The sequence below is a fragment of the Panthera tigris genome, chromosome A3 (assembly GCF_018350195.1).
Source record: "Panthera tigris isolate Pti1 chromosome A3, P.tigris_Pti1_mat1.1, whole genome shotgun sequence".
In the NCBI taxonomy this organism is placed as follows: domain Eukaryota; kingdom Metazoa; phylum Chordata; class Mammalia; order Carnivora; family Felidae; genus Panthera; species Panthera tigris.
In genome coordinates this window covers 20,706,181-20,723,765 of record NC_056662.1, presented here as the reverse complement: position 1 = coordinate 20,723,765, position 17,585 = coordinate 20,706,181, and the positions used below count along the sequence as shown (strand labels likewise).

General features: G+C 50.6%; 1 protein-coding gene across 5 annotated transcripts in view; it reads left to right on the top strand.

Annotated features, from left to right (window-relative positions):
• DHX35 (DEAH-box helicase 35) overlaps positions 1-17,147 on the top strand; it is a 65,926-nt gene extending 48,779 nt beyond the window's left edge. For all 5 annotated transcript variants that reach the window (XM_042980408.1, XM_042980406.1, XM_042980403.1 and 2 more), the window contains 7 exons: positions 1,789-1,883; positions 3,778-3,855; positions 5,362-5,491; positions 7,620-7,701; positions 9,562-9,633; positions 12,286-12,397; positions 15,918-17,147. In XM_042980408.1, the coding sequence (XP_042836342.1) occupies positions 1,789-1,883; positions 3,778-3,855; positions 5,362-5,491; positions 7,620-7,701; positions 9,562-9,633; positions 12,286-12,397; positions 15,918-15,962 (614 nt within the window). In that variant the 3' untranslated portion in view covers positions 15,963-17,147. The remainder of the gene's footprint in view (positions 1-1,788; positions 1,884-3,777; positions 3,856-5,361; positions 5,492-7,619; positions 7,702-9,561; positions 9,634-12,285; positions 12,398-15,917) is intronic.
• Positions 17,148-17,585: the final 438 nt, after the last annotated feature.

Sequence of the window (17,585 nt, the reverse complement as noted above, 5' to 3'; positions counted from 1 at the left end):
CAGTTCTCATTGATTTTGTCACCAACTTCTTCGACTTTTGTGCACCCTGGGGAAGAGGGCACGGAATCTTCTGAGGAGCGAAGGAGCTTTCCCATGATGCTGTCTGATGTGGGGCATGTTGTTAACTTGGGATTCAGTGTCTGTCATCATTAATTCAGCAAAAACTTCTGTTTCTTTTCTGGGGGCCTAGACCTAACGCCTGACCTGTTTGAAAAAAAAAACAAAACCAGAGAAGTTTTTTTCTTTTTTTTTTCATTATGGTAAAAAATACATAAAATTTACCATTTTAACCATTTTTAAGTGTACAGTTTTGAGGCATTGAGTACATTCACATTGTTGTTCAACCCCTATCACTATCCACTTCCAGACCTGCCAGAAGAACTTTTTCATCTTTTCAGACTGCAACTCTGTACCCCTTAAATACCAACTCCCTATTCCCTCCCCTCCAGCCCCTGCAACCACCTTTCTCCTCTCTGTCTCTATGAATTTGACCGTTCTGGGAACCTCACTTCCGTGGAACCCTACAGTGTCTGTCCTTCTGTGACCGATTTAGTTCACTTGATGTACTGTCTTCCAAGGTTCATTCATGTTGTAGCATATGTCAGAATGTCCTTCTTCAAGGCTGAATAATATTCCATTGTGTGTATGTACCATTCATCTGTAGAGGGACACTTGGATGGCTTCCATCTTTTGGCTGTTGTGAATAGTGCTGCTGTGAACACGGGCACACGAGCATCTGTTTGAGTCCCTGCTTTCACTTTTTTGGGGTATATACTTTACAGTGGAATTGCTGGGCCACCCGGTAACTCTATAATTTTTTTGAGGAGGCACCGTACCGTTTTCCCCAGAGGCTCCACCGTTTTGTATTCCCTCTCCCAGCACACGAGGGTCCCAACTTCTCTGACGCCTTCAGATTTTTGTGAGATTATGAGTTAAGTTCATAAGTCAGAGATCTTCTCATTGTACGTCAGAATCATCTGGAGACTATAGTTTCTGTGTTTCTCCCCCCAGCCACCATCCCCGGTGGGAAAGGAAATAAGAATTTTTCTTGCCTTTGGCTAGCTTGTGCACTCACTAGGAATTTGCAAAGCTGTATTTCAGACTAAGCCAGACTAAGCATGGTGGGAGTTAGCTATACTTGTGTTTAGGAGTGCCCGGATGACCTCAGGCTTACACTGAGAAGCGGGACTCTTAAGTTTGGGGTGGGGGGGGCGCATATCGGTCGTGAGGCAGGGAGCTGTGGGAAGGGGGCCGGGCAGTGCAGTTTGCTCTCACTGTCCAGTGCCCTGAGGCATTGATTGCCACAGACCCAGTTTCCAGGGCAGGGTGCTGCCCTGGTCTGCGTGTGCCTTGAGCTTGCCAGGTGGGGTGGGCCCTAGCGAGAGGGAGGCCACCCCAGAGGAGGGTATAGGAAGAGAGAAATCACAGAGGGGACACAGCCCACACACTCCCTGCTGCCCCTCTGTTCCCTCTTGGGTTTTGGCCAGGATCCTCTGTCCACATGGGAGTAGGGAACCGGTGTGGAGCGGACCTGCCCCGAGTGACGCGGCCCCCTGCCCTCCCGCCCCCGTCAGCTGCCGAGCCCAGAGGCTGTGCTTTCTCAGAATCCTCCCAGGCCTGCTTTCACCGGGGCCACATACGGGACGTTAAGTTCAGCAGGGGAAAGTGTTCATGTGGAAATGTATGACTTTGGTTGACACTGTGGTGTAAGGAAAATAACAAGATGTCTTTCACTTCTCAGCGACACAATATGTGTTTGAAATCAAACGTGCTTTTTTTGTTTTATAGGAAATTTTGGCTGTTCTCAGGAAATTCTAAGCATTGCAGCCATGATGCAAATCCAGAATATCTTTGTGGTCCCCTCAAACCAGAAGTCTCAGGCAGTAAGTTCAGCCTTTTCCCCAAGCCATTCCTACCTAAGTCTTTATTCTGGGCTTTCCTTGTTGAAAGGACCCCGGAGCCACCGATGACAGGGCTGTGCAGATGGAGTCTGTGTGCATTCGCAGTGTTTGCCTGACATTGTGCCTCATTCCGTTGTATCTTCGTAAACCTGGAAGGTAGACACCGTTCTCACCATTTTTAGAGGTGGAGGCCCAGAAAGGTTAGGTAACTCGTCTGTGATTGCACAGCCATGGGGCAGTTGCCTTTCACAGTCCAGAGACTCCGGTCTTACCTGTGTCCCGCCGACTTCCCCATAAGGGAGATGGGCCTTCAGGCTGCTCCGGGACAAGCCGGGTGGCACACACTAGTGACGTGATGAGTCGTGCCTAGGCACAGCAGGCTGCTTTTGGTGGAGGGGCGCTCCGAGCCCAGGAGACGGCAGGGCCCCCCGCCTGAGGCCCGGCACCAGACAGCACTGCAGGAGTGGGTGCTGGGGAGACTGGGGAAGTCAGCCCCTGGCGGTGAGGCGGGCCAGGTGAGGTTGGGATGGTTCCTGCAGGAAGAGGCCGAGAAGCGGCCGCCCTGCACACACGGGAACTCAGCTTGGGTGTGTGCCGGGGAGGAGAGACTTTCTTATGGGCTGGTGTCCCCTTCCCTGACAGTCGTGTCATATGTTGTAAAGTTTGCCTGTCCCTGTGCCTGGTGGTTATGTCCATTTCCTCCATTGTTTTTTTGTTTGTTTGTTTGCTTTTCTATTATCTTTTTTTCCTTTTTTTCTTTTTATTTATTTATTTTTAATGTTAATTTCAAAGGACAGAGAGACAGAGCGTGAGCAGGGGAGGGGCAGAGAGAGGGAGACACAGAATCCCAAGCAGGCTCCAGGCTCTGAGCTGTCAGGATAGAGCCCGATGCGGGGCTCAAACCCACAGACCACGAGATCATGACCTGAGCTGAAGTCGGATGCTTAACCGACTGAGCCACCCAGGCTCCCCTGTTTGCTTTTCTGTTAATCTCACGCTCCTCCTTCAGAACAGGCAGACTCATTTCCAAGGTGAGGAACCTGAGGTCCTGACCGCCATATGTCTGAAATGGCAGCACGTCCCCGTGGCGGTGCACCCCCTCCGCTGCCCTGCTCTCCTCTAGCGCTTCTTACCACCTGCTCTAGTATATGTTTGGCTCGTTAACCTGTTGGGTTTTTGCTCCCACCCCTGTTTGATTCACTGTTACATTCCAAGTGCTTAGAACAGCGCCTGGCCTCTGGTGGTGCTCAGGAAATACCAGTCAATGAAGGAATGGATGGAAAGCAGGGAGGCGGGTAGGTAGGTTGGTTAATTATGTGGTATTTGAGGCAAGGAGAAAATTGTGCAGATAAGTGTATTTGTGAGCTCAAACCTGTATCGTACGTGCTGCTTCTTGAACTCCCGGGAGCAGGGTGGTGTTGCCCAGGAGGTAACAGAAAGGAAAATTGAGAGATGGGGTCTGAAAGGATCGTGCAGCTGGTGATAGCCCACAAATACAGTGTCTCCCACGCGCCAGACAGCTGCCCCCGCCCAGCCCCCTAGAATTTACGTTCTAGTGGGGGCTGGAGGGGTTCTTCTGGAAGAGGTGGTGTTGACTGCACAGAGGAGGAGAGAGACGAGAACGCTGACATCTGTGGCCCGTGTTACAGTGAATCACCTTAATCCTACAACAGTCTCGATGGGTTTGATACCCTGATTTGACAGATGAGGAAGTTGAGGAAGAGAAAGGTTACGTCACTAGTCAGGTTTTCAGGGAAGGCAGAGCTAGCGTTGGTGCAGACCAGGTCTTTCTGACTGTGCAGGCCATGAGCTGCTCACCGCGTGATGTTAGCTCCCGGTACAGGAGGCTCACAGGAGTCAACTTTGTTCTTTCCAGATGCGAGTGCACCGAAAATTTGCTGTGGAGGAGGGTGATCATCTCACTATGCTCAACGTGTATGAAGCGTTTATCAAAGTAAGCACAGCTCCCACCTGAAAGGCCCCTCCACCCCACTCGAAGTGAGCTAGGAGTGGGGAGTCCAGAGGTTCAGTTTATAAAGGAATGACCGAGAGACCTCCTATCTTCCTATTAGATTATTGCCAGGACTTCTGATCTACGGGCGGGGCCCCTGCCAGAGTCCGTGGTGCGCTTTTGCCTGGAAGAACGCACGAGTCGCCCTGGCTTTCCCCTGCCTGGAGACGTGGCCGGCTGGCCGTGCCCCTCCAGGGCCCGCGCTCTCCCTACTGCCTCACACCCGCCGGTGATGCTGGTTCGCACTAGCTGGCATCTGAATACCAAGTCCTGTTCTATTTTCTGCCAAATAAGCGAGGCCCTGAGTGGCATCTCCAGAGCTGTCTCTGGGCGTGTGAGATGGCGTGACAGGCCGTGGGTGGGAGGGGCGTGTGGTGAGGACCCGTGTCTGTTCACACGCCGTACCCATATTTAGCCGTAGGTACTGTTCATTTTTATTGTGTTTTTCTGGAATATTCTTAACATTTTGTAAAACTAAGCAAATAATGCGGCTTGAAATTGTCACTAAAAACCGCTGAAAAGCTGTCCTGACAGCTCTAAAGCTGATGAAAACCATAAGAAATCTCTTATATATAGGAATGGGTGGGAGGGGGAAATTAGATGCTTCAGGTTTTCAGTATCTTGTATCATTTTCTTAAATACTTTCTTAGAAGAGGAGAGGTACTGAATTTTTGTTTTGCCAGAGATCTAAGGGAGATTATTCAGTTAATGAACAGTCTTCAGAAAAGCCCCATCTCTTAACTGAGATCATGAATTATGAGTTACTTCAGTTAGAATTCGTTTGTACCGGCACAGCGTGCCGTCTGCAGTCTGAGGCTCCCTCAACCAGGGGAGGGCGGGCACAGGTCTACACCATCGTCGTGCGGAGTTGCCTCCGAAAGTCTGTGAATTACATCTTCTTATGTGAAACATCGTCCTTTCTGGCTTACGGCATAATTTCAGACATAACATTCCCACGGCAGTAACTCAGTGTAAGACATAATGATCATGCTTAGGAATGTAGAATAAAATTAAGCACTGTTGATAGAAAAATCATACTTTGGGGATAAATAATAATAACTTGCACATTATTTCTAGATTGGCAAGTGCTGCTCACCTGTAGTCTCGCAGATTGATAAACTCGGAGAAAGTTGACTTACAAAGTTAATTGACAAAGACCCACAGGGAAGTGGTTCTTGCTGATAATTCGCCACCCGGGTGGGTATTTCAGATAGGAAACAACTGCTTGTCAGCACGTTCTCCGTTGCCCTTGAGCGCAGGGACTGAGCTGGAAGAGCAGTCACACGGTGCACGGTGGTCAGCGCCCGTTTAGGGAGGTGGGGTCGAAAGGGACCCGTCGGCACCGGAAGCTCTTGTCCCCATGAGGAAGCGGTGCGCCTCGCAGCTTAGCCGTGATCGAGAACTTGTCTGTGTGTCTCTCACTCACCCTCTGTCTCGGTCGCCCTGCAGCACAATAAAAACTCTCAGTGGTGCCAGGAGCATTTCCTGAATTACAAGGGTCTTGTCAGAGCTGCGACAGTACGAGAGCAGTTGAAGAAGCTTCTTGTCAAGTTTCAAGTGCCCAAGAAATCTAGCGAAGGTAAGAGCGGGCCACCTCGCCAGGGGACGCCCCGTTCTCTGCTGCTCACTCACACCCCTGGACATGCTGGTGTGGTGCTGATGTGCGGCACGGGGCTCACAGGCATGTGTCGGTGAAAAGCTGAGCGTGTAAAAGTAGCCTGTTTTTTCTAAGAAGGTCCATTTTTATTTCTGAGGGTTTTTTTTTTTTTTTTAAGTTTATTTATTTGTTTTGAGAGAGAGAGAGAGGGAGAGAACATGAACGGGGGAGGGGCAGAGAGGGAGAGGGAAAGAGAGAGAATCCCAAGCAGGCTCCGCACTTGTCACACACAGGGCTTGAACCCACAAACCGTGAAATCATTACCTGAGCTGAAACCAAGAGCCGCCTGAAGTTAGTTGATCTAGCGCCTGTCACTTAGCAGACAGATGACAGCCTTACTTCTACATCTGTGTTTCCTAACCTGTTTTTCATTATCAACCCCTCGGTCAGGAGAAAAGTTACATGAAATTAAAATTCTTCCTGGTGGCGCCTGGTGGCTCAGTCGGTTGAGTGTCCGACTTTGGCCCAGGTCATGATCTCACAGTTCGTGAGTTCGAGCCCCACATTGGGCTCTGTGCTGACAGCTTGGAGCCTGGAGCCTGCTTCAAATTCTGTGTCTCCCTCTCTCTCTGCCCCTCCCCAGGTCCTGCTCACACTCTGTCTCTGTCAAAAATAAACAAACTTAAAAAAAAAAAAATTTAAAAAAATAAAATAAAATTCTTCCTAACGAGAGAAGTTAAATACGAAGGAGAATAAGATTCTGTAAAGTAGGGTTGAGCCTTGGTGGGCCATAGCCATTGTAATATCTAAGATTTTCCCCCTTCCCTGCCCCCAAGAGCCCATTTTCATCCCTTTGGAAGTGATGTCACCCTGATAATGATAAGAATGTATGGTCTACGTAGAAATTTCTTTTGGGCAGCAGTTGGAGAGAAGAGACTAAATCTTGGATCAGATTGTGGTTAGAAATGTAGATTTGAGATTTATCAGTTCTGTGCTGAGGAACAATAGAGAAAATCATGGAAACACAGTAAATTACACATTTGAAACTTCTAGATGTTAAAGAAAATGCAAATAATGAAAATATTTTCAGCAGATCTAAGAGATAAAAAATTAAAAAGCTTATCATAGAATGAGTTCCTTTAACATGCTCCAAAAAAACACTAGTTTCCAAGTTGATAAATGGGCACAAGTTGATAAAAAACTCACAAAAGAAGAACTACGGGTAGTAATTGATAAACATACAATAAAAGAAGGGGTGCCTTTTTGCCAAAACATTGCCGGTAAGAATGCAGTGAAACTGACATTGTTCTGCACTGTTGATGGCTCTGTAAATTATACCACCTTTTGGGAACTTATTTACGGACATACTGTATTTCATTGGCTCTACGATGCCGTCATTTGTAAGGCATGCTGTTATTTTATGTACCACTAAGAAAGAAAAAAGTACTGTCACGTATAATTACAAAATGCTGTCCTGATTTCAGTGAGTTAAAGGGGAAAAAAAGAGTAGAATGAATGAAATACCGTATGTCATAAGCCACCTCCGTGACCTTATGCTTTGCATAATAATTTGGAATGCGTCCTGTGGACATCATCTCATAAATGGTCAGGCTGTATCCTTGGAAGATGATCACTGTAGCAATACAGATGCCAATCAAAATGGAACATTTGGAAACTTGCAAAGAATTACGTGCAGTAGCTCATAACCACAGAAATAACGTTGTGTCTTGCGGAAGAAACGTTATTCGCACAAGATTGTCTCCTAAAAAGGAGTTTTTGGTCACTGGCCAGCCTGTGGTGTGCTCTCTTGGGTTCTGGTGCCCAGCCTTGGTTGGGTCATCCTGTGGCCTAGGAAGGTTGGGGCATCCCAAGTTAAAGGGACAGTTCAGCGTGCTTCCCTCAATAGCCAGTTGTGGGCGGGTGGGGCCTCCATGGATACTGCCAGGGCAGGCATCCGGCACCGGGAGGCATGGGGCTGGGGCTGGTTCAGGACGGGGTTTCAAGGAGGCTCGAAACAGCCTTGGGTGGGGCCTCACAGCACAGGCTTGAGCGGGCAGAGTATAGGGCAGGCCGGGGGCTCACGCATCACTCTGTTTGCCACCTTGTACAGGTGATCCGGATCCCGTCCTGAGGTGCCTTGTTTCGGGATTCTTTGCCAATGCAGCAAGGTTTCATTCCACCGGAGCTTATAGGTAACTAGTACCTTGCAAAGTCATTTGTTAAAGGAGAAATCTTAAAAATGACCCAGCCCCCTTAGAAAGCTGATGTGCCAGCAAAGTACAGAAATTAAGTTAAATAAGTTGTCTTTATCTGCCTGCTTCCAGAGGTCAGTTGAGATTAACTACATAGCTTTAAGCATAATATCTTAACTTCACGGAAATGATTCCCAAATATTTAGCCCATCCATAGGTTGTAGAAAGATGACAATTACAAGCCTGGAGGCTGGAAATGTTTCCATTCTAATAACAGAATAATACAACCAGAAGGGACTATTAGAGACTGTCTTTCCAGGAGAAGCTCCCTTGGCCGTCGGCAGTTGGTCTCTAGCGATCTGGGGGACCGAGACCCCGGCCTGCCCTGATGCACCGTAACTTTGGTCTGTGGGTGTTGGCAGGTGTTTCTTCCGGCGCTGGATCTGCCTGTTGCCCCAGACCACATCCCGTTTCTTGCAGTTCCACTTTCTGGGCAGAAAATCACTGGTCACCAACACCCTCCTAATAACCTCAGAACCTCGGCCGTTCTGCTCCAGAACTTCACCGGAACCTGTTCAAAGTACATCTGTTCTTTCAAACGGGAGCAATCCAAAGGCTTTCTCCCCGACTTTTCTTTGCATTTCCTCCTCATACTATTTTGTCATTACCCATCTTCCCTCAGAAAATACTCTGTTCCCATTCCCTGGGGGGAGGTCAGCCACGATGTTCCCTCCCAGACACCGGGCTTTGTGAGCGAGCCCAGAGTTGCACTGAGCTCTGGCAGCCAGGTCTCTTACATCTGCTATCCTAGTAGCTGACTGAGCCCCTGCCCTTGACATTTACCTTTGGTATGTTCTATACCAGTTCCATACTAGTATGGCCAAGTTTTCTAGCCCGTGATCAGTGTCCTGATTCTGTTGCCCGTCATGATGAGCTCCCCCTCCCGGCACTGAGTTGTCCATGTTGGAGGCAACTCTGGGGAGGCCTGTGAGCTTCTCCAGTGAGGCCTGTCATTTTGTTGTCATTTTGATTGTCCCACCTGCCTCAAGGGTATTAATAAGCAATTTCTACCGGTATTGAAAAAATTCTTTCACTGGAGTCCTCAACTAAGGGCTTCATAACAGGGTTTAGTGGTCAGTCAGTTCCTCTGAGACAAAAGTTCAGTGTCAATGAGCTCAGGCCACCTGGTGGCACAGCCAGGAGCCCAGCATGTTGGTTTATTACAGATCTGGAGAGGAGCTCACCCATGGTGCTCGAACTGCTTGCCTGGCACCCACAGAAACACTCCATAATTAGGGTTTGGGTGGCAGCATTCTAACGTGTTCATGCTCTCCTGTGATCGGATCTTACTGTTGTGTTTCTGTAGTTATTTTTTTAGTTAAATTGGATCAAATCCGAGTTGGAATTTGAAATACTGTCTCAGAGAAATGGATGGTCCCATACTTAACCTTCTTCTTCCCCTATTTTTATGTCCCCCATGGTCTTTATCTTTACTACTTTGTGGAATAGAAAAGTTTATAGAGGTAACCATGTATGGTATTTCTCTCCCTAAGGAGATTGTTGTGAAAAAGAACGTGTGTAAGATAAACATAAACGTGGGCAGAGCAGTATGATTCTCATGTTTTTCCCCGAATGGCCACATGCTGTTTTTTTCTCCTCTTCCCTTTTTTGCGTGATTTGTTCCTGACTTCCGGGGGGCAGCGGGCAAGGGGTCAGTCAGGGCTCTAGAGAATATACAGAGAACAATCGGCCGAGTCAAGTATGATCTGCATATATTTGTTGATAATATGAACCATCTGTGGGAGAGTCCTGCTGTAAGTATTTCAAACTGACTTCCGATTAAATTCTTCTGTTCGCAAGGACTATCCGTGACGACCATGAATTACATATCCACCCTGCCTCGGTCCTCTACGCAGAGAAGCCGCCTCGCTGGTGAGCACCCCCCTACTCCTTAGCCTAGTAACGGCTCAGAAGGCCAGGCCTGGTTCCCGTTCACCCCTGGGCCCCCGGGCCTGGCACTGTGCCAGGAGTACACATTTGTTGACTTTGTTATGCTGAGTCGTCCACAGGATTCTGCCCTGTCACAGATTTCCTTATGCAAATGGTGATGTTCCTCTGCTCATTCGTGGACTCAGCAAATGTTCATTTTCACCCACAGACTAGATGCCAAACCCTGCACTGGGCACAGCAGTGTGGAGGCGAATTTGGGTTCTGGGCCACAGGCCTGAGCATCCAGCACCTCAGGACAAGGGCCCGGGGGAGGGGTAGAAAGCACTGAGGTTGGCACCTCATGTGCCAGGGAGAGTGACGGCTGGTTTCGTGGAGGAATCGACATTTGCTCTGGGGCTTGCAGATAGGAGTTGTTGGGCAGGAAAGGATGAGAAGGGAATACAGACTGAGGAAGCAAAGTCATGGGAACGTGAAGAACTCCCTTTCTGAGAAGTGGGGAGTCATCGGGGCGGCCTGCCCCAAAGTGGTCTGGGAGGCGGTGCAAGTCTGCGACATGCCTGGAGGAAGAGACACACGCTCGAGTTAAAAGGAGGCAGTTAGACTTTTTTTTTTTTTAACGTGTATTTATTTTTGAGAGAGAGGCAGCGTGTGAGCAGAGGGGCAGAGAGAGAGGGAGACACAGGATCCAAAGCAGGCTCCAGGCTCCGAGCTGGCAGCGCAGAGCCCGATGCGGGGCTCAAACCCACGAACCGTGAGATCGTGACCTGAGCCGAAGTCGGATGCTTAACTGACTGAGCCATCCAGGCGCTTCACGTTTAGGTTAAGTTTTTGTCTGCCCAATTTAATAATAGAGAACTGGAGCCTACCTTTTGTATGTCTTTTTCAAATCTCATTTTTCTAGTAATTCATTTGTATTGTGTTTTACAAAAATAATTTCTTTCCCGACGGATTGGAAAATTTTACAATAACAGCTGGTTCTTCACCACAGCTAGGTGGAGAAGCCTAGGCAAGAGCGTGCCATGTGTGGAGAGGGGAGAGGGGATCACGGCAGGAGAAAGTAGAGGGCAAGAAGGCCCATTGTAAGGTACTTGGCACCCCAGAGTAGTGGTTTCCAAAGTGTCATCTCCAGGTAAGCATCCGATTCACCTGGAAGCCTGTTAGAAAGGAAGATTTTCAGGCCTTGCCCAGCCTTTCTGAATCAGAAGCTGGGGCGGGGTGGGGGTGGGGGGGTGGTCCAGCAGCCAGTTTCAACAAGCCCTCCAGGTGATCTGATGTGGGGTCAAGTTTGAGATCCTGTCCCCAAGACCAAGGAATCAGACTCTGTCCTGTAACCAGTGCAGGTCCAAAAGCAGGGCTGAGCCAGCGCAGGGCTTGGTCAGTCAGTTCGGGGTTTAGAGATGTTACCTGATGTCGAGGCACCAGGGTGGCTCAGATGATTGGGCATCTGACTTGGTCTCAGGTCATGATCTTGCAGTTCGTGGGTTCAAGCCCCACATCGGGTTGTCTGCTGTCAGCATAGGGCCTACTTCAGATCTTCTCTTTGTCTCTCTCTTGCTCTCTCGCTCTCTCAAAAATAAACAAACATTAAAAAAAAATTTTTTTTAATGGATTAAAATACTCTGTCCATTAGTGTGCAGGATGAGTTGAAGAGGGAAGCGAATCTCCGTTCTAGATCCTTCCCCAAGGGTCTGCTGACTTCGGGATGACTAATTTGGGAGTTGCTTAATTTGGGAGACTTCTTTTTCCTGCTTCATTCCCAAGGAGCCCTGAAGGGCAAAGGGAGCGTGGCTGAATAGGGCCCTTCCTGAGGCAGCCCCGTAACCTTAGGGTGGCCGAGGAAGCACCCTTCCCCTCCTGCTTCTGCAGACGGCCCCCCTTCACTGGATCCGCCCTTCAACAGCCGATTATTTGCCGGCTTCAAAGGGCGCACGGTGGCAGTGTGGCTGGGTGATTATAGTTGTTAGGGGAGCCCCGAATCAGCAGTTTGGGCGCTCAGAAACGGTATCTTATCTAAAAATGCATTCTAAAATCTGGGGATTTGAAGTGATCTTCTTGGCTCTTGGTGTCTTTTACCTCAGCCTCAGGCCAACCCCCCCCCCCCCCACCTCCTTTTTTCTCTTACGTAGCGGTGTAATTTATGTACAGTGAGCTCATTGGCACCTGTCCACACCCATGTAAGCCACACTCCAAATAGGATGGAGAATGTTTTCATCTCTAAGAACCTCCCTGTGTCTCTTTACAGTTAATTTCCATCCCCTTCAGAATCAGGTAGGTCTTTGCTTCTATTTCTGCATCTTCTAATAGAGTCAGGTGTTCTGTTGAGAGTTCTGTAAATGCAGACCTGGAATCCGGAAAGGTCCTGTGCTGATAACAGATGCTCAGACACGAGTCTGAACAGACCTGACGTGTCAGACAACAGTCATGTCAGACTGAGTCTCGCTTGTAAAGTGGACACACTTACCCACCCCTCAGGTCATGAGGCGCGAGCGAGCAGCGCGGACGCGTCTGTGTGTGGTCTCTGGTGCACGCGATGGGTCCCTGGTAAACGGGAGGGGGAACCCGCTGTCTCTGATTGCCGTGGTGCTTGATTTTCATTGTGAGACACAGGAAATCCATGTTCTCTCCTGGTTGCAGGGTCATCTACAATGAGGTCATACAGACCTCCAAGTACTACATGAGGGACGTGACCGCCATTGAGTCTGCTTGGCTGTTGGAGCTGGCTCCGCACTTCTATCAACAAGGAACGGTAGGGGTGAATAGAGACCGTCCCTCAAAACCACCCGTTAGCTGCCTCTCCGTATGTTGAAGTACAGATCGGTGCTCCATGCCCGTTTAGTGCCCTAAGTTTGTTCCCCCTCAAAAGTGCATGGGGTGAAAAGGTCACTACCATATCTCTGCCCCATTCTGGGTAAAAGCACTGTACCATTTGCTCATCGTGAAGTGCGCTTAGAGGTATTTCTTTAGAAATAATCCCTCCAGCCTGAAAGACAACAAAGAGAATGTATCTTCAGCTCTTCCTCTCCCCCTCTGCTTTTTTTCTTCGAAAGAAATTACATCACACTTTGGACCATGTTCACAAGGAGTGGCACAAATGTTCTCTGGTGAAGATTGCCTCACAAAGAACACAGACAGGTGTGCGAGCTTAAACCCGGAGTGGTTCACACAGTGGTGGGTGATGCTGAGCGCTGGCATTACCGTGAACGTCTGTCCTTCTTCCCTGCCCGGCCCACGCGCAGGACCCGCAGGGTGGTGAGCCTTGCAGAGGAGACCCATGGTCCTGTTTTCTTTATTTTCACCAAAAAATGGTCTGTTCATCGGGCGAGGGGGGAAGGCCATACATTCTTCTAATAAGATCTTTAACTGAGTGGTGGTTCTATATGGAAGGCTGGCGTGAAAACAGGTAAACCAGCGTCCACAAACTTCCGTTGACTGATGCTGTTTGGTCTGCGTCCTGTATTTCACCGGATGGTTCAGCGTAATCACACGTCGTGAGGTTATTGGAATGGTTAGAGTGAAGTCCTCCATCTTGCTGGTGGTTTTCTGTCGTCTGAATTAGTTTGGTTTTGTTTTTCGTTTTCTCTTTTTTCCTGCCTTGCTATCTGTTGCCCAGTGCCCAAAGACAGTTGCTTCAGATACTTTTTCAGTTTTACCACTGTGTGCCCCAGAACGGAAAGTCCAAAACCTGTTACGTCATCAGGGTCGTAACCAGACTGCAGTGTCCTCAACCCAAAACTTGGATTGACGGGCGCATCTAAAAATGGGGAGATCTCACGATGAATATGGATTTCAAGTTTCTCTCGAAATGTTAAGTCTGCCGGCACTGGGCCCGCATGACCCGTCGGCAGCAATCAGCAGGGGTGAGGAGCGGCTGCGCGCTGTGACTGTCACTGTCCCGGGGCCACAGTCCTGCTTCACTTGTGTATTAATTCACTTGCTCAGCTCTGGGACACATTTGAGTTGTGGCCCCATAAATGGAAAGCTCTTCTCATCCCTTCCCCTCCAGCAATGTCAGGGGACATTGTTCTTCCAGAACTTTCTTACAGTATTTAAATCTTATCCAGTCAAAGGAAAACTATCTCAAGCCTGTATAGTTCTTCACATGTCCTCATACGGATACTTCAGCTGGGAACGAGATCAGCCGCAGGCACAGATCAGAATTCAGAGTGTGTCGCCCGTGCTGGGTCCGGCTGGCAAGAACACACCTGGAGTGAGGGGGCGTCTGCCCCCGAGAACCTTTCGGGTGGGAAACAGCAGAGTTCCGAGGTCCAGGAGACGTGGGCAGAGCCGCCGGCTGGGAGCTGAGAGCGACACGCTAGGGAAGGGCTGGTTCAGGTCGTAGCGTGCGGGGGCTCGAGGGGAGAACCCGGAGCCGTCTTGGACTCGTTCTTTGGGGAGCAGGATTGACCTAGAGGCTGGGTCCTTTTCCCCTCTCAGCTCGGAACCACAGTTGGAGCCCAGCAAGTTAAAGGGCAGAGAGCCCCCAGGAGTTTGAAGAAAATGACAATCGCAGGTTTCTGCACTGGCCTCTTCTCTCCAGATGCCTGTGGTCCACTCATCAGTCCGTTCAGATCACTGCCTGCGATCGGAGTATCTTTAGAGATGCCTGGGCCTCTACAGGTCATCCGGTGCCACACCTTCACTGTACAGGCGAAGGCCCTGAAACCCCCCAAGAACCTCGGTCCCTTCCTACCCAGACGGTTCAGAGGTCCTTCTGTATGAACTTGCCCAGAATGAACGGACTTCTCCAGGAGCCCCTCAGGTCCCAGTGGCTGCCCACGTGTGGTGGATGCTCCTTTGTGGAACATAGCGCCCCACGCCCCCCCCCCCCACCCGTGATCCCCGGCTCTGTTCCTGGCACCTGTGGTGACTTTCCATCGCTGTTGTCTTCAGAGTGTCACTCTCACCCTGTGTAGGGGCCTGAAATGGTCCAGAGTCGGCTGTGTTCATACTCAGCATTCTTGTCGGAAATGAGCACCAAAAACGGTCCCACAGGCGTGATGACGTCATCCTCACCCCCAAGCTAAGGGCTGTGAGCGTCTCACGTTAGTTGGAGGGGTCACACTGGGTAAAGTGTGGGGAGGAGAGAAATGACTCCCAGCTGGAGGCAGCAGGGTGACCCGTTCAGAGATTCGCCTTCTTGTCCTTAAATTGTATGTCCTGATTCTCAGAGATGCCCTTGGGATCTAGGAAGAACCCTAACCAGGGCCTTTGCAAGAGCCCGTATGGGTCCTTTCTCCAGCTTACGCGGTTAGGAGACTTCTTGTGACTCCCTTAGACTTGTGTCCCACTCACTCCGTCAACTGGTGCATCGTGCTCGGTGGTGTGTGGCATCTTTTGCACCCCGCGCTCTTCCAGGGCCTGCAACTCCCCTTCGGCAGTGGCGCGGCCGCCTCCGCCCACGTGGGTGTGCGGCCGTCGGGTGCTGGGCGTGAGCGTGCTGGGGACTGGCGGTCCGATTGGGAGTTCCTCCAAGATCCCTTGGCTGCTTGTTTGTGACTGTCGAGGGGATACCAGGGATACCTCAGATGGTAAACAGAGGTCCTTTATCAAAAGCGTGTGTTTACATACTCTGCCTTAAATGCATATTTCACAGTTTCCGGCACTTCTGACTTTACCTTAGAACATCAAGTCTGATGGAAACCCTAAATCTATCATCCGATGCCCATGATGATGTTGTACATCGTACGTTGTACTGGTGGAGAGCAACGTTTCTGAAAGGAAAAAAAGGTGTCCTTTTCCTGTGCGCCTTCCCTGCACACGCACTGGCAAGGGGGTGCACGGGGGTCAGTGCCCCGAGCACACGCACTTGCACGCGGAGATGCTTGGTGAAATGATGGATCTCCTTGTTCCTGAGGGGAGGAGGAATGGTTCCTCCATTTCCTGGTTCCTTGACCATTTGCAAGAAATTCCTGGAAACGTGAAGTGACCTGCAGCCTGAGCCCAGTCCCCTGAGCACGGAAGGTGTGGCTGCAGTGCTGTCCCAGGGGCTGGGGCAGAGGGAGAGCATGTTCCATTGACACCTTCCCGCAGAGCCCTGGCTGAGCAGGCTCGTCCGTGGCGGGCTGGGCCTCGGGCTGCTGTGCCTTCCCAAAGCCGGTCCATGGCCTTTGTCCATCACTTGGGCTTTTTCCCTCCAGACTGTTGCCCGAGCGGCATGGCGTCTGCTGAGAAGGTGTGAGCCAGAGGGTGGCTTTGGTTGTATATGTGGGCGTTGTGAAGTCCGGTCTCTGGGCACCCCTAACTCTGGTGTTTCTTTTCTCTTGCAGCACCTGTCCCTCAAAGCGAAAAGGGCCAAGGTCCAGGACCAGTGAGCAGAGCTCAGCCGCAGGGGCCTCGGTGCCCTCTCCTCCACACTGTGGCCCCCCAGCCCTGGGTAGTGAGCAGGCCCCGGCTCACATGGAATCTTCCGCTGTCCTGCAGTGGGCCGCAGCCCGTCCGTTAGCCCCTTCCTTCCCGTTGCCTTCCGCGTTCGCGTTCCTTGCTGGGATCCCGGGGGAGTCTGTGCATGAGCAGGCATCCCGCTGTGCCGCACCCAGGCCGAGTGGGGGTGGGAGGGCCGGGCTCTCTGCTCACTCAGCACCCTCGCTGACCCAGCATGCCACTTCCAGCAGGCACAGAGTTCTGGCCCAGCTTCCTGGGGAACCAGGAGGAAAGCTAGCCACCGCAGGCAGAAGTGCTGTGCAGGGTGGATGAGGGTTGCTGGGCTGGCTTCGCTTTCCGTGGCGGGGCCACGGCTGTGCTGACCAACGAAGTCCGCTGCCAGGTGTGACAAGCATGCGTCTATGAAGGGAGGAGACCGCACTGCAGTTTCTGCTGGAGTCACTGAGGCGCGTGTCTGGCGGGCACAGGGCTCCCCAGCTGAGCAGCTTCTGTTCTCCCTCTGTGCCGTGTCCCTGTCTGTACGCGGCAGGAGATGCACAAGGCTTGGTGATCGGCAGGCAGGACTCGTGCGCACTGTCCTTTGTTAGCAGAGAAGATTTCTCTCTCTCACAAGTGGGCTTAGCTTTCTGTCTGCGTACGACGACACCACGTCCTGATGCCATCAGCTGAGCACCGGTGAGCTCGTCAGCTCAAACCCCGTCGGGAACCCTCTGTCGCAGAAATTCACAACCGTTTAGAGGCTCTAAGCTTCTGTAGCTCAGGAATACAACTTGTATATTTGGTTTTTGTTTGCTTGGGTTCTGTGAGAACACCGGGGCAGTCCCTCCAGCAGGCCCTGATCTCGGTGCTGTCCCGGGGCTTCTTTGCCGTGATGACGTTTGCGTTTCAGCACATGCCGATGCAGGTGTTTTTCCCCTTACTGTTTCAATGACCTTTATTTTAAAAACATGTAGCTTGAAAATTTATTTTTGTACCGATCTTAGTTTGGATGTGCCACTTTTGGCACCAAATATGTATGTCATTTTTATTTCCATTTTGTAAACATGTAAATAATAGTGATAACTTGTTAATAACAGTAAACCTTTCTACCTAAAGTAAACATGTTCCCTCCCGCCCATGGTACTCGTGGTCTGTATTTTAACATGGTCCAGTGAATTCTGAGTGAGGGGCTGACATTCGCTAAGAAACCTGATGATCTGGTGCACAGTAGCCTGTGCAAATCTGGTGTCCTGTACCCCCGAGATGGAGTTTTCTTTGCTGGTGGCTCTTTTCCTGTCGCCGGTCTCCCCGAGGGTGCCATCACAGGGGCCCTGGCCCAGCGCTGCTCACCCAGTCCCTCAGCACAGCCTGGGCACACAGGCTGTGTGCTGGTGACAAGCGACTGGGCTGGTGGGCGGGCGAGAGCTACCCCGTGGGAGGGACCACAGAGGCCAAGGTGGCACTTAGAGGCCAGGGCAGCACCCAGAAGAGGCTTCCTCACGACAAGACTCTTTCCTTGTGAACGTAGATCGTGCTCATGTCCCGCCCTGTCTGTGCTGTCCCAGCTGAACGTT